The 22776-nt window shown below is 36.3% G+C and overlaps 1 protein-coding gene across 1 annotated transcript in view; it reads right to left on the reverse strand.

The window, feature by feature from the left end:
* The window catches only part of LOC134543226 (zinc finger protein 837-like), a 63483-nt gene that overhangs the window by 23980 nt on the left and 16727 nt on the right, over positions 1–22776 (reverse strand). The window contains exon 3 of the mRNA XM_063388128.1: positions 14227–14322. Coding sequence (XP_063244198.1) covers positions 14227–14322 — 96 coding nt within the window. The remainder of the gene's footprint in view (positions 1–14226; positions 14323–22776) is intronic.

The following is a 22776-nucleotide window of genomic DNA, read 5'->3' on the forward strand; positions in this document are numbered from 1 at the left end:
TTTATGATAATTGCATTGTGCTTTGAAAGATGTTAATAACATTACTCTCATGATTATGTATATTTATAGCAGCCACAAATCACACAAGTAAAAAAATACCTGTTTATAAAAATTATTATCTCCCATAACCAAAGCAATATGCTTTCACCAATTGTTGTAAACAGATTATATTCACTATTTTTTTTTTTTTGCAAAAGATTAATTCCTTGCAAAAACAATCAAAACCAAGTTAAAATATGAGCAACATAACCCTTAAATGGAAACTGAAGAGTCAAACCACAAAACAATATGCCGAGAAAAAGGGGTTATAAACTATTTTCTGGAAATATTAACTTCTGAAACCAATCACGTCATGGCTTATCTTTTTGCTTAGATATGATTCAACGCAAATGCCTAGAAGTCATTGCAGACTTTTTTTCCTTGTGTTTCGTGAAGTTGCAAATACAGAGGCGGTTCTGTGGGAGATGCAGTGAGGACTACCGTGACATTGCCTGGGGCTACAGCCTTGAGCCTTACGTAGAGACCGGAAAAATTCGCAGATTCATTTTGTGATAGGCTGAAATTCAAACAAGTGTACAATTGTGCTGGTTCTGCTATTGGCTCGCAGTTTAACTGGAGCTTTCTGGGCCAATGAGAGACCATCGACCAAAGAAGCGTCGAATCACAAGCTACCCAGTGGAGACGCCTCACAATTTAGTACCCAATGAACACGCGTGTTTACTTGAGATGTGCAGAGGATAATGGATGCTATCCTAGAGGTCATTGAATCCGCGAATTTTTCCGGTCCCTAGTCTTATGCCTCCACCGCCTTCATCTATCTAGACTCATCCTTTCAACTCTGTTGGCTTGACGAACACAACATGTGCTGCAAGGGCTCTTCAATCACACGCCACACCGGCCCGGAAGAGGGAGTGAGCCACGAGCCCTTAAATTACCTAAAATCATATTATTTGTCTGTTTTTGACACCAAAGATTTTTTTTTTTTCCCCACAGCATCCTAAAATATGTCCCATTGCTTTTATTTGTAGTAAATGGTTTTGCAATAAGGCCACATCACGAAAATTTCCCAATGAAAGCAGAGTTCCCAAAGTTGAACACTTCTTGACATTCAATTAACAAATGGCGATTCTTAAGGGTTATTTGTATGTATAACAGCCTTTAAAGGGCCTATTATTATTATTATTATTATTATTATTATTATAATAATTATTATTATTAAACATTTTTGAATATCCATTTAACTGGGAGGTACTGCGTACCAACCAAGACACTCTGGTCAATCGCCCTTCCAACATTCCAAGCAGGGTGTGTCACTGAACTGAAAATTGTGGGATTCGTGCCACTAACAAACTTTAGTTCTCAGCTAGCAGGCTAGATGTACATAGTATGAGTATTTGTTTTTTGAACATGGACTTTATCCTAAATGGGACATGCGTTTTTTTTATTCACAACTAACTTACAGCTGTTTTCACATTACAGCCGAGAACAAAAACTGTTTAGGCTAAATGGACTACTGTGTGACCTCAAGGTTACAATATATATCTAGTTAAAAATTTAAAAAAACTCATGCACACACCTCCATAAGAAAAATACTATAATAATTTTGAACTAAATTTTCGTTTTTGCATCACAACAAAACGTAATCTGAGAAAATTTCAAGTTTTTGTTCTATGTAATTTCCTTAGCAGGCTGGAAAGCCTATACCATGCCAATCAAAATAACAGACAGGCAGATAGAGAAGCAATGATTGGTTTACTTTTTTTTTTTTTGGGAAACAACAGAACATAATTTTTGAAAATATGCATTTCAAGAGTAGTTTTGTATAAAAATTGTTGCTAGATTCAAGGGACAACGAAGAACAATACGCACCTGCATTTTAAAATAAGAAAGCAAGTGTGGTTCATGATAAGATATTTTAAATATCACACGCTGTTCTGTGTCGAATGAATACTAACAGAGGTGAGAGTTTCTATGGGATCCCATCCATTGGCGTAGCTGTGTTCATAAAGTTGGGGGGGACAAATAATGATTTTGATGTCATGTAAACCCATTACCCTCTTACTAAGATGGGGGGTCCGGGGGTCCTCCACAGGAAAATTTTGATTTTAAAAGTGCAAAATAGCGCTTTTTAAGCAGTTTTCGTATCTAACCATTGGAAACATCGATGTTAAAATTATTATTGTTTCCTTAAGATACAATTTGATGAGTGAAGAAATTACAAATAAAGTTGGGCAGAATAATATTATAAAATAAAAATATCACGGTTTACAAAGTTGGGGGGACAGTCCCCTCCACCCAAAAAGTTCAGGGGGACACATCCCCCCTGCCCCCCCCCCCCCCGGTTCCTACGCCCCTGATCCCATCATGCACAAGGGGTGGAGTGACTCATAATGGTTTAGTGTTCACGAGTAGAGACTGCCAGTTGGTTCCAAGCCCAGACGAGTGGGGCAACCCTGGGACCTAGCAGTGCCTACACTGGCCCTTTACACGTTCATTTTCCTTTCTTGTCTAGTCTTCTGTGGGGAAGAAAATATGGTTATAATGGGGAAAGGAAGAATTGAAATGTTATTAGAACATAATTCAAAGTTCTGGTCAATAACTTTTTTTAATTTCAATCGAGATTTCATGATTTCGTATTAAAAAAAAAATGCAAAAATTTTATTGCCTAATATAACAAAGCAATTTCTCCAGAATTTTGATTGTTAGAAAGTATGAAAATGACCCAAATATAATTTGTCACAAACGAACATCAACATTTTCTTCAGATAATGAGTGAATCCAACGTCATAATTTTAAGTTCAGTTTGGGTTATAAATGTTATTTTAAAAAGTTGATATTTTTGTTTTCAAATTTTTTGGGGAAGAGCCCCTCAAACCCTTTTTGATCTAGTCCATGCCCTCTCCAAAATGTAAGGATCCTGGAAAAGGTAAAAGTCCAAACCCTCGCAAAGTCGACTTCTACTGCAGATTTATAATATCTCTTCAGGTGTCATTGCTAACCAGCAAATTTCCTTATTTACATCATCATAAATAAATGTTTTTATCAATTATAATTCTCTGCAATCTCAATATTTCAACAATAAATGAATAAATATCAACACATTTGTGTTACTTCAATGACAAATTTATAATTTTTACAAACAGATCACGAAGCAATTATGAATATCCAACCTCATGTGATGTTAACAGGTCAACAACACATAATAAAAAAAAAAAACACAAAGTACAAATATTTTGGTTTGTGCCTTCCTTTTTTCCAGTCAATCTGATGCAGCTACTACAAGAATACATTGCACTTTTCCCCACGAGTAAAAACTATCATTATAAATTTGTCGTACATAGTCACAGTATTTTTTAATGCAGCTGCCTTTTCAATTTCTGTAACAATTTGCACCGTCAGACATCAAGACACTTCCATAACCAAAGTCAACACACATAAGTACTCTAATAAATAACATGCATACCTTAATTTTTTTTTATAAAACTCTCTGCTGGTGTTAACCTTAAATATTGTTTATTTTTTAAAAATTATCTTACACATCTTTTAAGTTTCAACAGACACTGGGGTGCTCAAAACTATTCCCTTTTAAAATTACGTTTGGTCTACTAAAATATAGATTCTCAATATTATAAAACCATTTTCTAGGTTATTGCTTCGGTTACATTTCCTGTTCTAAAATCAACGTTAAAAGTAGCATCAAGATCTAGTTTTGCAACAAGGTGGTTGTTTTAAACGCTGTGCTGCTTAAAGAAAACTATTTTTAACAGCAAGATTTTGGCAAACATCTCCAAAAAGCTATTAATAAATTATATCCTATGCACAATGTATCAACAATTCCAACCATATTTGTACACCAAGGAATGTTTCCAACTACGATTCTGACCATGAAGAATAAAGGTATGAGCAATAATTTAACGAGTAAGACTAAAACCCAAAAACAAAACAAAGAAAACTTATTAAAAAGATAAATTAATAAACTGAAATGTCTTCTTTCAAGTTCTGTCAGAATACATTTTTTTAAGCTCTGTCATAATAAGATTCTAATTCAGAAATTCAATGCATCATCTATAGGTTAAGATAATCTAAAAGCACATGCTTATATGCAGAACTAATGTGCAGTTATTAAAATTGCTACAAAAAATTTAAGTAAAACACAATAAAATTAAAATGGAAAATAAATAGCATAAAAAGCAATTAAATTCTTCAAAATAATCCAAAATGTGTATACAGTAGTATATGCTTCACTTTTCATAAAAACCTACATATAATATATAAATATAGGTGTGTGTGTGTGTGTCCATTGTATACAAGTTTGTGTGCGATAAATAATCATTTAACGTGCCATGAAAACAGATAACAATTTATAGTAATTTTTGTCGTTTTTATTTGATAAAATATGCCTACCAGCCTATTTAACTTTTATTTGCCTAATTTTCACCTTTTGCAATGGTAGCAAAGCCAGGACTGGAGTATAAGTTTGAGTTTGCAAACCAATGTTGTTTCCATCATACTGGCTCTATGAGGTGTACACCATTCATATCCCCACCACTTGGTTACCCACATAATAAAAGTAATTTTGAGAAAATTTTGTGTAAACACCTTGAACGATAAATATGTGGTAATGTACTATCACAGATGACAAAATTGTTGTATTCGCTGAATTTCTTCTTAGTTCAACCAATCTACCAGGAGAAAAAAAAAAAAAATAGGGAAAACTTTTTAACGAGGGTCATTTTAACACCCCGCGGGAGCGGTAAAGCCATATACACATCACCGAAAGGACAGTGCCGCATTCACTAGGAAATCGAGGGTCGTAATTTGGTACGCAAAAAAAACGGTTGAAAACAAAACAGCTTGGGTTCAATTTCGTTTCACAGCCAAAACTTGATCACAGACCGAGCAAGACAGCACGGCGCCAGTCACCTCCAGTCGTGGCCTTGGAGCACAGCCGGCTGTGCTGACGAGAGGCACAGCCAACCACTCAAAGCACTCCAGCCACAGAAACTACCGGCCAACCAAATCCTACCATGCATTTTTCTGACAAATTTTTTTTTCCCCCCCACTTAACTTTACTCCGTGTTCTTAAATATATATTACTATACATAGTATTTAATAATAATTATTTAAAAAAGTGCATTTCTAAAGAAAAGCGTCACGCATCACTCCACTAATAGAAATCTCAGGAACTTTTTTTTTTTTATCATTAAGTTGACTAAATCATATACACGTGATGCAGTAAGTAGGTTCCTACTGCGTTCCACAAAGCAAAATACACCAGTTTAAGTTCGTACTAACATAATAACAATTAAAAATAAGCTTATAAACCACTAACAATACATCCCTGCTTCAATGATGAACATAAAGCGAAGTCTATCAGAGTTAAATATAATGAACAATAATTAACATAACAATAGTATCACATCCTATAGTAACGAGCCCATTACTTGACACCCCAAAAACAACTAAGCTCAAAGGCATCATCATCATCATCATCATATCATCAACATCATATCATCATACAACACTCTATGCATGTTCAATAATACTGTAAAAAATAATCTCTCTATGATGACGATACAAAAGAAAAACGTCGAAAATCTCCTAATGCCACCTATTACAATTGGAAATCATTTGAAAAGGTGAATTAAGTCCAGAACATAAATGTACGTTTAACACAGGTTTCTGTCCGATGTGTTTGGAATAACCATTCATTTTAATTAACCAACTGTTTTCAGTAGTTGCTTACGGACATGGAACAAATATTTTATCTCCCATATGCCTATGGAAAATCAATTCCTTTTCATGTTAGATACTCTGCAGTTTTTTAAAACACATTTTGTAAATAAATAAGGTCTCACTGTCATTGTCAGAAGTTAAAAGCAATGATGTGAAGCAAAATTAATTAATACAAATTAGTTCTTTGCAATATCCCAATGGCAGGCAGGTTATGAAATGAGTTTAATGTTGTAATTAACCTCCAGGATAATTTTTGTTGTTTATAGCTAATAAATAATTTCTAACTGATTGGACAAATGGACAAATGATTTTAAATAGCCTAATTAGTATGCGTAGCAAATGTAATATGTGCAAACACAATATCTTAGCAAGAAACAAAATTGCATTTCAAGGTAAATAATTGGATAGTGCATGCAAAATGCAAGCACATCATAATTAATTAGTTCATAATTTTTGAGATTCTCAAATTTAATTTTCAGACAGTACAAAAAACATGATTACTGTCTGTTTATTTTGACACCAATTATTTCAAGTTAACTGTTTTTGCACACATCAAACAAATTCACGTTTCTATCACCATGCAAGTGTTTACGTATACACAAGCATAGAAAATTAATGTATCAGTATTTGTTCGCAAAAGTGCTTTCAACACCCTGAAAATGAGACGTCAAAATATGTTTATAAATAAATTTGGTGATTGCTGACGCGACAATGGTGAGAAAGGCGCTACACTTAAGACAACCTTCACCTATACATTGCAAGTACATACAAACATCACATAAAGCACTTTGTTTGGTTTTTAAAATACGCTGTCCAACTTCACATTGTGAATACTAAATATGCTGTTACTGTCACATAGGGGCGGTGATGAGTGATAACAAATTCCTATAAGAGGGAAGTGAGAAGATTTTTGGATTCTCTGAAATTGTTTGCGGTGAGTTTAACTAGTGCTATTTTTTTTCCAGCAAAACTAAGTTTATCTCCAAAATACATACTGTGAAATTACACGTAAGACACAATTAATTAATTTCGTACGTCTTCTAAAATGCCATTCTAAAACACTTGAGTGCAATGAAAATACTTCCAACCTCCACACAAACATTTTTTTTTCTGGATACTTAAGCACCACAAACTAAAAAAAAAATGTGGTCTGAGCTTCAGCGGGAGAACAATTTGGAGTCCTGATGAGTGGAACTCAAGTATCTTATGCCAATCGACTAGATAATTTTAACAGTCACACTCTCCAACTCGGCACATTCTAGATATCTCTAAATGCCTAACTAAATTAAATAACAGCACTCTGGCATGTGAGGAAGGGACGAGAAAGGGACAGGAGACAGTTGCTTCCCAAACCGCAAGCACCGTTGTGGCCAGCAAAAACATTAATCATCACTGCTGCTTGAAGCACCATCAGTGATCAAAGAATCCTCGTGCAGTGTTTTGTGATAAAAACACTGTTTACACAAGAATAAATCTTCATCACAATACCTCGAAATTCCCCATCAGACTTGAACCCCCAATATAAAAATCTATCAAAATAACCAAATGATCTCTGTCTAAAATTTCTACGCTGTAAAAATGTATAGTTTAGTTACTCTGTGCTGAGATTTAGATCTAAAGGAGTTTTAGGAAAGGCCACAAAATAAAATTCTATTTGTTTGTACGAGAGATGAGGCTTCGACTACTCGCGGCGAGAAGTTCAACAAGGGTGCTCGAGGTTCCGAACTCTACGTTCTCGCAGGCGAGACCGGCCGTACGAAATGCAGCAGATATGAATACGCGAAGCGAAGGAGAACGCGGGACCGAGCGGGCCGGAAGCCGCGTCTCTTGTACGGCGTACGGCGTTCGGCCTCGGGGAGGAAGCGCGTGGCTAGGGTTCCGTTTCATTATTGGTGGGGCGACTCTTCCTCGGCGTCGACGGGGCCCGGGGACAGGAACTTGCGCACGTACTTGGGGAAGTGCGTCTTCTCGTGAGCCTTGAGGATGGTGGAGCGCGAGAAGGTCTTGCCGCACAGCGCGCAGCGGAAGGGGCGCTCGCCCGTGTGCACGCGGCAGTGGTCCTTCATGTGGTGCCGCAGCTTGAAGGCCTTGCCGCAGAACTCGCAGCGGAAGGGCCGGTCGCCCGTGTGCACGGGCAGGTGCGCGATGAGCGAGCCCACGTCGGGGAAGGACTTGCCGCAGAACTTGCAGAGCACCACGCCGGCCGCCTCCCCGGGCCCCGTGAGCTCCCCCAGGTCCGGCGGCCCGGGGGGGCCGCAGTTCTCGTGCGGGGGCGGGCGCCCCCCGAACTGGCCGAGGGGCTCCAGCAGGCCCAGGGAGGGGTGCGGCAGGGGGACCTGCTCGCGGTACTTGAGCGTCTCCAGGCTGTGCGACAGGATGTGGCGGGTGAGCTTGCTCTGGTACGGGAACTGGGCCCCGCAGTACACGCACGCGAACGCCTCCCCCCCGCCCACCCCCACACACTCCGGCATCGACATGCCCTGCAACAAAAACAAAAAGAACATCAACTTCTTTTGGCTCTCATCTGCCTCTTTCGTATTATTTTTTTCCAAAAATATTTTCTAAAAATTTTTATTTTCACTACATTCTCTTCTTTAAAAATTCTCTCTTTTTTTATAAATAAGCCGAGAGGACAAGAAGTTGACGCTCAATTTGTTTTGGTTGCGAAGGTTGTAATTGTTAAAAATAAAACAAATACAAGAAGAAGGAAAAAAAAAATATAGAATATTAAAAATGTGTAAAAATACAGATGATTTTTTCCTTGTAATTGTAAAAAAAACCATCAAGATATTTCAAAACATTCATTTAAAAACTATATATAAAAAAAGAATAAACAACCATGGCCAAAACTGATGGTCAACTTCTTGACGCAAGGCAAAGTTAAAAAATTATGTTAAACATGCATGCAAAACATATAGATGAAAAATGAGCTCAATACCTATGAAAACTACTTGTTTTTTTAGTTGGCAAATATAGTCACATTTATCAATTGAAAAATATGATTATATTTTAACATCTATGATAAGTGTAAACATTAAATTTGGCTGTGTACAATGTTTAGTTGTGAAAGAAACAACTTAATGTAAAATTGATTATGAAATATTAAAATATTAGGACTGGACTAAATACACTTCACTATAAAAATAAGTTGCTAAATGACTAACACTCTATTTAACTGAAATTTTGCGCATTCAATATTAAAATATCACATAAATGTGTCTGTTCTGAATTCAATTTTTTCTTTTAGTTTTCCTACTGTGTGTCATTTTCATTTTGCAAGAATTTTTTTAGATACCTATCATGAGCACTTTGAGTACAATAACTGCTCTAAATATCACAATACTCTAAATATCACACTGAACGAATGCAATCAATTTAACTGTACGTGGTTTCTGCTCATTTCATTTCAAGTGAATGTAAATGCCACCATTATCAGAAGGAAAGCTTAGTTAAGAATCAAGCAAATATTATGTATTAAAGTCTAGGTAACTTTAGTGAAGTTCTTACCAATCCAAAAAATGACATTTATTTTTAATTTTAAAGATTGATGGCAATGGTGATAAACAACCTGTTATGGGACACTATCATTTAAGTTGATATGATAATCATCAAAATATTTAGAACATTATGACAATTACTTCACTATTGTGTTTATACTTTCGTTCTCTAATATTTTATAGTGTGTGTATGAAGTGTGTATAAAGTTGGTATTTACAATGCGAGTTATTTATATAGTTTTATTTTGTAACAATTATGACAATTGAATTAATGCTAAGTCATGAAAACTGCAATCCAAACGAGCAAAAACTATTAATGAAAGAAAAAAAAATTATTTATGTTCAAGGAAATTCTTTTAATTAAACTTGATGTAGATTTGGTTGATTAAGACTATAAATTTTTTTCTCCATAGTAACAGAGATTGTTAAAACATAAGGTTCTGAATGAAATTCGAACCAAAACCAGATTTGGTGGAGTAGTGTAAAAATAAAGTGAAATTTAACTGATATTTTTAAAGAAAAATATCCAGTGACTACAGTTAAGGGCATGACAAATGTACAGTGAATGAGAACTTCGTAAAGTTCACCAGTTGCCTTCAGTGTAAGTGATAATCTTTAACTTGTATAAAGTCAGAGGTTTTTGAATTAAGATTTTCGATCAAATGCCTTTTTTGCAAAATACCAACATTATGGCATGTAATAATGCCTCACTAATTTTTTCGGTCAGTAATTCAGAACAAAAATAAGTTGTTTAAACTTGGTTTTGTCATACCAAATATACAATTATGTATTTTTATTTAATTGAAACCACACAGTGGCAAAGCTTTTAAAATAAAAATTATCGGGAGTTTAATCTATGTTTAACTGTTGGAACTTAGAAAAGTCGGATTATGTAACTACGAAAATCCCAAGCTGATAATGGCATTACTAAAGTACAACACAAATATGTAGTCATGCCCAAACATCCAAATAACAAAACATGCAGCTGTAGAGGTACTTGATTACATATTAAGAAAAATTCAAGCAACACAGAAAGAAATACATCTACAAAGAAGAAAACTATAAAATGCATTCCAAGTACTTACGGTACCCTGGCACAATTCCACTACACACACAGTTTCACATAAACAAACTTGCAGTTCCTTCAAAAAAAGGGTAGCATGAAGTGCTAGATGATACATAATATTTACATAATTTTATAAATATTTGTGAATAAACACCAGTAGGACTTAACTCTGTCCACTGTTACCTGAGTTTCAAGGCCAACAAACACACATGTTACAAACAAGTTTACCCGCTGGTTTTTGGCCGAAGTGCATATATATCATCCACAATAATTATATCCTCGTTTGCTTCTGTGTGTGAGTAAAATCAGAGGCCTGTATACAAGTAACAATATTTTGTTTACAACTGTAGTATATTATTCCTGGATCAATTTTTTTTTTAACTTTTCCAGATTTTATTTAAAAAATTCTAGTGAAAGTCAGTTTACCTTATATGAAAGAACTAAAAAAAATTAACTAGTTTTAAAAAAAGAAGAATTGTTATAATAATGAAAACAATCAGAGAGCTTTAGTTAAAATCTTTGTACATACATACATTTATTACTAGTAGAAACAAATATGTATAAGTAAAAAAGACACTTGTGTCATGGTTAAGTGAATACATCAACCATAAAATAACATTCTCGTAACAGAACAACAGTCATCAAAAGGCAGCAATGCAAGCCTTCTAACTATTCCTGAAGGAGTTTCAACAGAGAGCCACAAGGATGAAGTTCCAAAAGTTATCAAAAGTTTATCACGACAGCTACTGCCGTTCTCGGATGGTATTTTATTTAGTCCAAAAACAGCCATGATCCAACAGTGCAAACAAAAGACAGACAACTTCCTGTTTCAATGGGTTTTGTGAGATGCATTTAATGGGTTTTAAGGAAGCAGAAAAGACGGAGTAAAGGGTTAGAAAAAAAACACATGGTGATCTGTGGCTGTACCAGCTAAGCTTTTGTATCCGAGCTGTCATAAGATCACATCAGCTTGGATGATAAAGATCTACCATACTTCAGAAAATGTAATTTTTTTTCAAGAGAATGATTTACGATATTTAATGAGAGTACAAACTCATTAAAATAGCTTAGGTACAAACAGATAATTATTTGCAGAACTGCTAATATTAAGTCTAGAAGATGGTAAAACTCCTAAATAAAGAGTGAATGATGTACAGCAAAATAACTGTTCAAGCTGTTCATAGCTGAACTGTAATAAATGGCTTTTAACCCTCTCTATTTCAAAATAAAATTTCTTCTCTCGAAAAAAATTACAAGATTATTAAGACTCAATCTCACAGGCAATTGTTGTCTTGTTATATTTTTATTACAGTTACCGTATTCAAGGGCATTACCTGTGAATTCATCATGATAGCAAGCACTCTTGAATTTAGTATTTTGTTACAAAATTTGTCAACAGATATTTACTATATTCACGTATTTGCTTCTAATTACAATTATTTACGTGACTTTTAGCAACTCATAAAAATTTTTTTAACACATCTGGTGACAAAATTTGCAATCAAACAAATGCAAAAAAAAAAAAAAATTGTGATAAACGTCCCCATATAATAGTACCGAAAACTAACAACATTGCATGTGAGACCCACCTTAAATAGCTCTTCCAGGGTTGCTAAAAAAAATTGCAATTTCTGAAGGAACCTAATTTTTCCAGGTTTCTGAAGCAACTTTTCTTCTGACCTTCCAAAATTGATTGGTCAAGCATAATTGTTTACCTTTTTTGTTTGTTGACCAGAGTTGGTTGTGTATTGCATTTTGTGATCTAATTTCATTTTTAAAAATTACGTACACGTATATAGATAGGTAAATTATCAGTTCAATGATAAAATCTGTATTTCCACAGGAAATCTCTGAGATAAACCTGGTGAATGCATGATTGCATATCCTTCCTTATGGTACAAATTATTCTGAAGTAAAAAATAAATTGAATTCAATTTATATTTTTATAATCAATTCTCTGATCTTCCCACAGTAAAAAAAAAAAAATTAAAAATTGAAATGGAGATAGCACACACATTTTACCACAATTTAGACAGTGCTACATGTTTTGAAAACAATGAAAGGTCATTAATGCCCTTGGAATAATACCATTTATTGTAAAGATGTCTGCCAACCAGAATTAAATTCATATGTAAGTAAACAAATCCCAGATTTTCCCACAAGACACCACTGAAAATGGATTAATGCATGAATATAGCTGAACTTGGATGGAGGATTTGCGCTTCATAAAGATTTTTCAAGAATGCCACTTAATTTGTAAGATATCTGCATATTGAATTATAAGTTTATCAAATAAAAAGTCTTGAATTTCCCACAATATGCTTCTGAAATCGGACATTACGCAAGTATATTGCTAGAAGGTGGCAGTTGGTATTCATCCAGCAGTTTTGGACAACAGAAGGTCATATCTATCATTCCAAGAAAAACTTTGAACTCTGAAAACTTAGAAATTAATAACCACATCAGGAATTAAATAAATATTCCTGAAAGAGTCCCTCAAACTGAACATCATATGAGCAAACAAAAAAAAAAGTTAGGCAGCGCTTGGTTTTTAAGATATCTCCAAGTAAGGAGGAGAGCACACGTGCACCTATTTGGGGTATCGTTTAATTTGGATAATATCTGCATACAATGTTAAAAATTACAAATGGAAAATTATGGAAGAGAGCTGGTAAAAAGCTGGTGTAAAGTTTCAAAAACATATTCCTTAATTTAATAAACTATCCCTGAATGGTTTTTGTGATTTTGGAATTATTGTTAAACAAATGTATATATATATTTGTGATAAGGCTAATGCACTACTTAAATGAGTAGAATTATATTTTTAAGTGGTTTGAATTTCAACACAAATGTTTTATACACTCTGTTACCCTACTATTCTTCACATACGTAACATGAGGAATGAAAAGTTGGCACTTATACAATTGAAAATTTTAAATTTCTGTTTTTCTGCTGATTCTGACAATAACCAGTATTTGTATCTCTACTTTTTGGACTCAATGTTCACTTCAAACATGCCTACCCAATAAAAGCATCAACGTTCCGTTCATGAGCAAGTAATTTTCTTATAAACAGGAAAACACTATGTTGTTGGGCACTGCACGTCAGGCAGATTTAAAGTCATGTTTCTCAAATTATGATGGAAATTAGTTTGTATGTTTGTGTGTGTGTGTAAGCCTGGATTATTACTTCAAGGGTTCGCCAACCTGGGAACACATCCAGTGTGCATAACTTCAGAAGAAACCATGAAACCTAAAAACCACTCAAAATATTAAAGAGGAGTCTGTTTACCAAAAGCATTTCAGAATAAGCTGAGAACGAACGAGTAGTTCTGTTTCTAGATTTTGTTTTTAAACTGTACTTTTAGGAGTGTGAAAAAGGACTAAAATGTGAGGCCTTCAAGATTCTGTACTGGGCGTTTCAAGTCTAAAAATTTATGTACTTGTATTATATTTTCCAGATAAGTTCAAAAGTATTTAAGCTTTTCATTATAATAAAATATAAAATTTTTTTCAGAAGGGATTTTTAAAAAAGACTTTCCTGCACCTAAGTGCATAAAGCTTTTTTTTTTTTTTTTAAAGCAACCCAGCAATCTTTACATTAAGGATATTCAATGAGTAACCTAAAAAAAAAAACTTTTGTACTTATCTGTGATAACTGTAATGTTGTGAGCGACGAAATGGTTCACTACAACCTTGTACAGTCCATTCCAACTAAACTGAAGTGTTTTCTTTGAGTCAAGGAGTTTGAATTTGTAATAACGTATATAATATGCTGTCATTGTAACAGGTGTACGACACGCTACGTTTCAGTTGAATTCTGGGCAGTTGTTGATGGGAATCATTTCTGGAATGTTGGGATCAACTGGAACGTACTGCAGTTGTACCAACCCCTCAGAGACCACCACACTCCGCTGCGGGTACTCACCGGGTCGTGAGGATGTCTGTAGTCTGAGGAACTGTCACCTGCTGAGCTCTTGTCGTCGCCTGCGCCTCGATCCCAGTCCACCTCCTTCTTCAGCGACTGCAACAACGGCACACGTCACTCCTCACCGCCCACCACCCACTGCAGTTGCACAAGGGCTCTGTTACTGACACGAACACATGACGTACTGACGCTCATCACCGCTCTCCACCCACTGCAGTCGCGCAACAAAGGCTCTGTTACTGACACGAACACATGACGTACTGACGCTCATCACCGCTCTCCACCCACTGCAGTCGTGCAACAAAGGCTCTGTTACTGACGAGAATACATGACGTACTGACGCTCATCACCGCTCTCCACCCACTGCAGTCGCGCAACAAAGGCTCTGTTACTGACACGAACACATGACGTACTGACGCTCATCACCGCTCTCCACCCACTGCAGTAGCACAACAAAGGCTCTGTTACTGACACGAATACATGACGTACTGGCGCTCATCACCGCTCTCCACCCACTGCAGTAGCACAACAAAGGCTTTGTTACTGACACGAATACATGACGTACTGGCGCTCATCACCGCTCTCCACCCACTGCAGTAGCACAACAAAGGCTCTGTTACTGACACGAATACATGACGTACTGGCGCTCATCACTGACTGTAACGCTGTGAGACAGTCTGCAGAATGCCGGTGTGCGTGGCGTGAAGTCTCCCACCAGGAGTCTGAGGCCGTCGATCTGCAGGTAGCCACACTTGCTGTTCTACACACAGCGACACTTTCATAATTTTTGTATATGTATGTGTTAAGAAGTGCATTTGTAATTTTTCACCAAAAGGTGCTGTTAAAAGTTTTTTTTTTTTAAAACAAAGGCATTTTTTTTTATTTGTGAGGTTTTAATCAATCTTCCATTTTTCGAATTTTGATTAATTAACTTCGCAAAGTAAGTAAATACTCAATTTAATGCTGAAATTAAATTTTGATTATGTATGTCGTTGCAATTCATTAAAGCTATTTTAATGAGACAATTCACATGCAATGTAGTTTTTCAAACGTTCTTCATTAAAAACAATTTTTTGTCAAATATATTTTTTTTTCATCATATACATAAGAAATAATTTTTATTTGCACAATATTAAAAGAAATTGAATTTTTTTTTAAAAATATTTAGTTAATATGAAATTAAAGTGTTTGTTATGTTCATCATATTTCAATGTGCACCTTAAGTGCCTTACAACTAACTAGTCCTACTAATATTATAAAAGCAAAAGATTGTGTGCAGGTTTGTAACTTGTTGACGCCCGAACCGCTGAATGGATTTGGATGAGATTTGGCATACAGCTAGCTAATAATCTGGATTAACACATAGGCCACATATTACTATGAAATTACATCACTAATGGATTGAAAAAAGGGTAAATTCATTTTTATAGCAGAAAATGATAGGTCTTAGACATACAAACAGTTAGTATGTGTGATTTCTCTATGTCCGCCACAAGGTCATACACATAGTAAGGTCTGGCAACTTCCTACCCTTCTCCTTGGTGAGACCACATCCGCTTAGTGGAGTCGCGGCGGCTAGCAAACTAACGGCGCTAATAACAGTTCAGTTTTGAACTTCGTCAATAGATGGCGTTGCCTTGAATTAGAAACACGCTATCATTTGGGGTGTCCGTCACATCTTGAATTTTTGTTCGTTTGTCCCATACGTGTTCCCATATATCATTCATCCGATGGCGATGAAATTTTGGTAAGTTGTTATGTGCATGCCCACAAAGGTTTCTGAGTTAGTAAAACTATTTTACAATAGGTGGCGCACTAATCATTTCAACAAACGTATGTATTTCATATAGTTTAGCGGCAGTATCTTGTGTTTTCGGTGTATGAGTGCACACACATTACAGAATTGAAATGAATTAAATAGAAACAGCGATAATCACAGAATTTAATTTAAGAAAATACAAACAGTGACATTTCAGTTCTAGGTAGTCTGACAGTCGTTTAAACAAATGTGCTTATTTAATATTGTATGGAGGCAGTTTGTCTATTATTGTTGTATGAGTGCCACGCATGTCACAATTGAATTGAATTGAATATAAAAGAGAGACAGAGAGAAAGAGAGACAGAGAGAGAGAGATAGATATAGATTGAGATAGAGACAGAAGAGAGATAGAGGGAAATAGAGCACGGTATAGAGCATAAAATGGAGTTAGATAAATAGATACATGTAGCTATTTAGAGCTATATAGAGACATATATAGAGGTATGGTGAGGTATATAGAGACGTATATAGAGGAGAGAGATATAGTGGGAGATATAGATGTATAAATGTAGAGATAAAAAATAATGGTTTGTTTCTTTCAAATATTAAAGTATCATAACAAATAAATTTTGTAAATATGTTGACAAGCCCTATATTAAGAGAGCCACTGCTCATCAACTGAGTCTATTGGGTGCTAAGAAAATAAATAAATAAATAAAATAAATAAATCTACTACTCAGATGACAGTCGTGGATAGGGAGGAGGCAGTACATTATCCACCTGAATTTATGAATTCTTTGACGCCTCCCGGAATTCCTCCTCACAAATTAATATTAATAGTAGGTTCATCTATTATATTACTAAAAAATTTAAACCCATCTAAACTGCGCAAGAGTACGAGACTCAAAATAGTTTTTTTTTTTTTTTTGACTGAATGTACAAAATTAACTGGCTACGGAACTGGTGAAACTGTTTTGATACAAGAATACCGATGATACCCTCAGAATTGCCTTTTCAGTTCAAGTGGCTCCAATATCCAATTAAATTAGTATTTGGAATGACTATTAAAAAAGCAAAAGGTCAAACTTTGAAAGTTGCTGGAATTGACTTAACCACTCAATGCTTTCACACGGCCAATTGTATGCTGCCCTGTCATGTGTAACAGCTAAACATAATATGTTATTTTTTACACATGATTCGGTAGAAGTTATCAGTGTTAATACTACCACATGCTCGACGCAACAGGCTGATACGACACTACGACAGAAAAAAAAATTAGGCTTGTATGATCTGCTACTAGTGTGAAGCCGGGGCTGGCTGCTAGTGTTAATATATTAATGACAGAACATGTTTCAAACACATAAAAATTTTCTTTGCTCATTAATTTTTTTTTTCTGATTTGTTCTGTTCTAGTCATGCTTATTACTAATGATTTTACTGTATATGTGCATCAAGTGTCAATTTAAATGAGACTATTTGGTGGAACAAGTATTAAGAAAAAAAATTATTTCATATCTGAGTAATACTACAATTTTTTTAAACCAATATAAACTGTAGTGTAGCGAGTAAAGGTTGGCGACAGTGAAAAGATGAACATGGCGGACTAGAATGCTGATGTGGGTCAGCAAGAGTAATGCGAATGTGTATGATATTAGTAGTGATGTATTTAGTAGTAATATAGTGAAGAAATAAATAAACATTACATGGCGCAGTCGGTAGAATGTGAATTGGTAACGGCAACATGACTGTGGATCACTAGTTGACAATCTCAGCGCGGCGTGTCACGGTGTAAAGATGGCGAGTTCGTTTAACGTACCAGCAAAATTGAATTTAGAAGGGAACATCAGTGAAAACTGGAAGAAATTTAGACAGGCCTTCGAAATATATTTGGAAGCCTCCGATTTGAAGACGAAAAGCGAACAGAGGAAAATAGCAATTTTTCTAAATATAGTTGGTGACGATGCACTAGACGTGTAAAATACTTTCACCTTCACCGATGAAGAAAAAGAAAGAACCTTGGAAATAGTGCTGGCTAGGTTTCAAACGTACTGCAACCCAAAAAAAACTTACTCCACGCACGTTTTTTATTCCACTCACGGACACAGAAAGACGGGGAGAGATTTGATAACTTCCTCACGGACCTCAAGATGCTATCACGGGACTGCGAGTTCAAACATCCCGACGAGCTACTGAGAGACAGAATTGTTTTCGGAACAAATGATAAAATTACTCAAGAAAAAATCATAAAATCTGGAAGTGTTGAATTGGCGGAAACAAAACAACAGTTCCGAACAGCTGAAATAACCTCTACTCAGGCGAAGGAAGTGATGCAGCCAACACGGGACTCTACTTATGCAAGTGTGGATGAAACGAAGTTTCACAAAACTGTGGCCCCACCTTTCTCAAAACAGCCTATTCTCCGTTCACTCTTACCTGAGTTTTGGAATAAACAAAGCCTCTTGTAAACAAACATTTTCATTGGCTGCCGGCCGCCGCGCACATTATTCGTGCGCAAGAAATAGTCCCTTGGTTACGTACCATTTGTAAGTATTTTTACACTGTCTTTTTTATAACAATTGTTGATATATAGCATTATAGCGATTCATCATTAATTTTTAATACAGTTTAATGTGTCAGCAAGTATGTACTTACAATTATGTTAGCAGACGCCGTGTGTACGGTGGCATAGACAAAAGGTACTGTACAGTGTACAGTTGATGCCCGGCGCAACAGTTGCATTTCGGATTCGCGCGCGCACGGTTTGTTATGGCTGACGTCGGACCGAGTTTTGTAAAACACAGAACGGGAAAGCCTTTGAAAAGTGCACAGAAAACTATTGTGTTGAATGTTTTTAAAACATTTTCAGACAAATATCCGGATTGTCGTGTGAACGATATCGCGAGCAGTGTGCTTCGTGCAAGGAAAGAATTACAGGACACCGGGACATTAACATCTTCCGGGAAGAAAAGGAAACTTGAGTATCCTGTTATAGAAACTTGTGATGATTTTGTGAAGACGGTTATTAGGCGTAAAGTGCATAGTTTTTTATTCGCAAATGAACCACCTACGCTGAACAAAGTGCTACGGTGCTTCCTGTTATATTACGTCTCCGTTATTTTATTAGCACCGACTGTACTGACGTGTGTGTGTTGCAACTAGTGCTTGGCGCGCCAGATGAATTCAGCCTATCACTTGCTGACGCGGCGCAGTGATACGGCGGTGTTTGTTTATTTCAGAACTCAGCTAAGAGTGAACGGAGAATAGTAGGCCCACACAAAGTACATCTGGTGAGGTACTGTGTAAGTGGTGTGGCTATCATCATATTAAAGATCCAGTGAACTGTCCGGTGAGAGGAAAAACATGCTCTTTATGTGGCCGCAGGAATCATTTTGCGAAGGTGTGTAAGTCACATGGAGAACTCCACATAGGAAAGTCTCAGAACTCAAAATTAAATGAGGTTAAAGAAGTGTACACTGGTAGGAATAACAACACACAAGCTAATCAACAATGGGAGAATTATTACTGTAGCTTGGTTTTTGCACTCAAAGAAACCGACCATATTGCAATAATTTTCTGGAAAGAAACAGGGTGTTTGGAAAATGTAATTGATGTAACTTTCAAGCTGGACTCTGGTGCGTGTGTGAACATACTGCCTCTGGAAACATTTTCTCTTTTAAAAAAAAATGTGCCCCTAAAACTGTGATACTTAAGAAAGAAACTAGATCATTGGCTGCATATAATAACTCAGAAATCAAGGTAGTGGGATGCACTGATATCAACTTGACTATAAATGGGGTTTGCTTGCGAGAAACATTCATAGTAGTTGATGAAAAATCTGTACCTATACTAGGTCTTCAAACGTGTGAGAAGATGGGACTGCTACATCAAAATGTAATCAGTGAAGTTGGAGACCAGTCAAAGGACAACATAGTCACCCAGTATGCAGACGTCTTCTCAGGTATTGGTAAATTTAAAAATGACTATTCACTTAAGTTGAAAGACAGCTGTGTTCCCTCATCCAGTCCACCAACAAGGGTACCTTTGGTAATAAAAGACAGACTTAAAACAGAACTAGATAGGCTGTGTGAACTAGACATCATAGGAAAATGTACATCACCCACAACAGAATGGGTCAACAGACTAGTGGTCGTAGAAAAGCCAAATGGCACCCTTAGACTTTGTCTCGATCCACAAGACTTGAATGATGACCTGATTAAAGGGTATTTTGAAATACCTACAGTTAGAGATGTGACAGCCAAATTAAAGGATGCTAGGTATTTTAGTGTTCTTGACCTCAAAGATTCCTTTTGGCATATACAGTTGGACCAGCAAAGCTCAACATATTGTGCATTTTCAACCCCATTTGGTTGTTATTTTTTCAAGAGATTGCCATTCTGCATAAATATCTCGGCAGAAGTGTTTCAAAAATATAACACACAAACTTTTGGAGACATTGACGGAGTAATAATATATGTGGATGACCTACTTATCTATGCCCCAGATGAACAAACACATGACAGAATACTGACACAGGTATTAGACAGGGCACGAAAATGTAATGTCAAGTTTAATGTACAGAAATTTCAGCACAAGGTACAAACTGTCAAATTTGTAGGTCATACATTTAGTGGTGGCTGTGTTAGTCCTGACAAAGATAAGGTTAAAGCACTAGTAAACTATGATATTCCAAAAAAATATGCAAGATCTTCAACGTTTTCTTGGTCTAGTCAATTACCTGAGAGATTTCATCCCAAACCTTACAGAAATCACGTCTCCATTGGGAAGTCTGCTTAGAAAAGACACTGAGTTCGAGTGGAACAAACTTGTTCATGGTAAAAGTATTGAGACATTAAAAACTGTTCTTGCATCGGAACCTGTATTACAAACTTTTGATAAGAGTAAACCCATAGTAATTCAAACAGACAGTAGTAAAGTGGGCATCAGGTGTGTTTTGTTGCAGGAACACAAGCCGGTATGTTATGCATCGAAGACACTCTCCCAGACAGAAGTAAACTATGGACAGATTGACAAAGAGTTTCTAGCAGTCCTCTTTGCATGTCGACACTTTCACCAGTACATCTATGGTCATGATATAACCATCCAAACAGATCACCAACCATTGATCTCCCTAATGAAGAAAGAAATTTGCCGGATTCCATCAAAGCGACTTCAAAGTATTAAACTTAAACTTAGCATATACAGGATCAATCTTGTGTATGTACCAGGATCAAAAATGCTCATAGCAGATGCCCTAAGTAGAGCATGTTCAAAAGCTCCAGAGCGTGATGTAGATGTCTCTCTGAATGAAGTTGTACACTCCATCAATATGTCAGATGAAAAGAAACTTTTGTTCCAACAACACAGTAAAAATGATGTTTTACTCACACAGTTAAGTACCTTGTTCCAGGAGAGCGGGCCGACGTCGAAAACAAAAGTTCCTGACATAGCAAAATTTTACTTCAAGTTCCGACACGACATCGTTGTTGAAGATGGTTTAGTGTTCCTAGGTGAGCGCGTCATAGTTCCCACTGCACTGCAACAAACAGTGCTTAGGAATCTCCACCAATCTCATTTTGGCATGTCCAAGACTAAAGCTAGGGCAAAGACTCTGTTTTACTGGGCAATAATGGACACAGACATTGAGGAGTTTGTAGCAAGGTGTAGGCTATGTGGAAATACAGCGCAAAAAATACTAACGAGCCAATGATCACACAAGACCCTCAAAAGTATCCATTCCTGAAGGTGGCATGTGACATTCTTGAATTTAAAACACATTCATACCTTGTGCTCTGCGACTACTACTCAAAATAGATAGAAATGGTTCCCCTAACATCCAAAGATTCACCTACTATAGTAAAAACTCTGAAAGTCATTTTCTCAACACATGGAATACCTAATACCTTGATTGCTGACAACATGCCATTCAGCTCTCGACATATGAGCCAATTCAGCTCTGACTACGGCTTCAAAATCCAAACATCAAGTCCATACTACCCTCGGAGCAATGGCCTAGCTGAACGAGCAGTAGGAATTTGTAAACAAATGCTAAAAAAAAGTACAGAAGAACACCAGGACATATACATGATGCTCCTAGAATATCGCAATACACCAGTGTTGGGTTCACAGTTCAGCCCCTCCCAACTTCTGTACAGTAGGCGAACAAGAACAACACTACCGATCCATAACAACTTGTTAAAACCTCACATTGTAACAAACTTCCACAACACACAGTTAAAGTATGACTACAGAAATAAGAAACATTATGACAAAAACACCAAGTCCAGATATCTTGAGTTCAAAAAAGGGGAGCACATAGTATACCATGACCAGGGTACTTGGAAACCAGCCACAGTGATACAGGTGTGTGAAGCTCCAAGGTCTATCCTCATTGAAGATGAATTTGGGAGAGTCAAAAGAAGAAACACATTTCACCTCAGAAAATCCAGAGTCCAACAGGAACGCTCAAAATCACACCAGTCTGTTCAACACACACACCATGTACAACCTTACTGGACGGGAGAAAGAGTAACAGTGGAACACGCAACTTCTAGGGGAACAGAAAGAAAGAGTCAGGAAGGGGGTTTTAGAGGTTTTGCACCTGATGAAGTTATCCCAGTTGAAAGACAAAGAGATGAACCAGTGCACTCACGACCACATCGAACTGTCAGAACCCCCAATTACCTAAGTAGTTACGTGTTAAAGTAAAGTTAACATAAAAAATAAAACAGTACTGAAATTATAAAGAATAGGAAGATGTAGTGTAGCGAGTAAAAGTTGGCGACAGTGAAAAG

The sequence above is a fragment of the Bacillus rossius genome (assembly GCF_032445375.1).
Source record: "Bacillus rossius redtenbacheri isolate Brsri chromosome 9 unlocalized genomic scaffold, Brsri_v3 Brsri_v3_scf9_2, whole genome shotgun sequence".
NCBI classification, from domain to species: Eukaryota; Metazoa; Arthropoda; class Insecta; order Phasmatodea; family Bacillidae; genus Bacillus; species Bacillus rossius.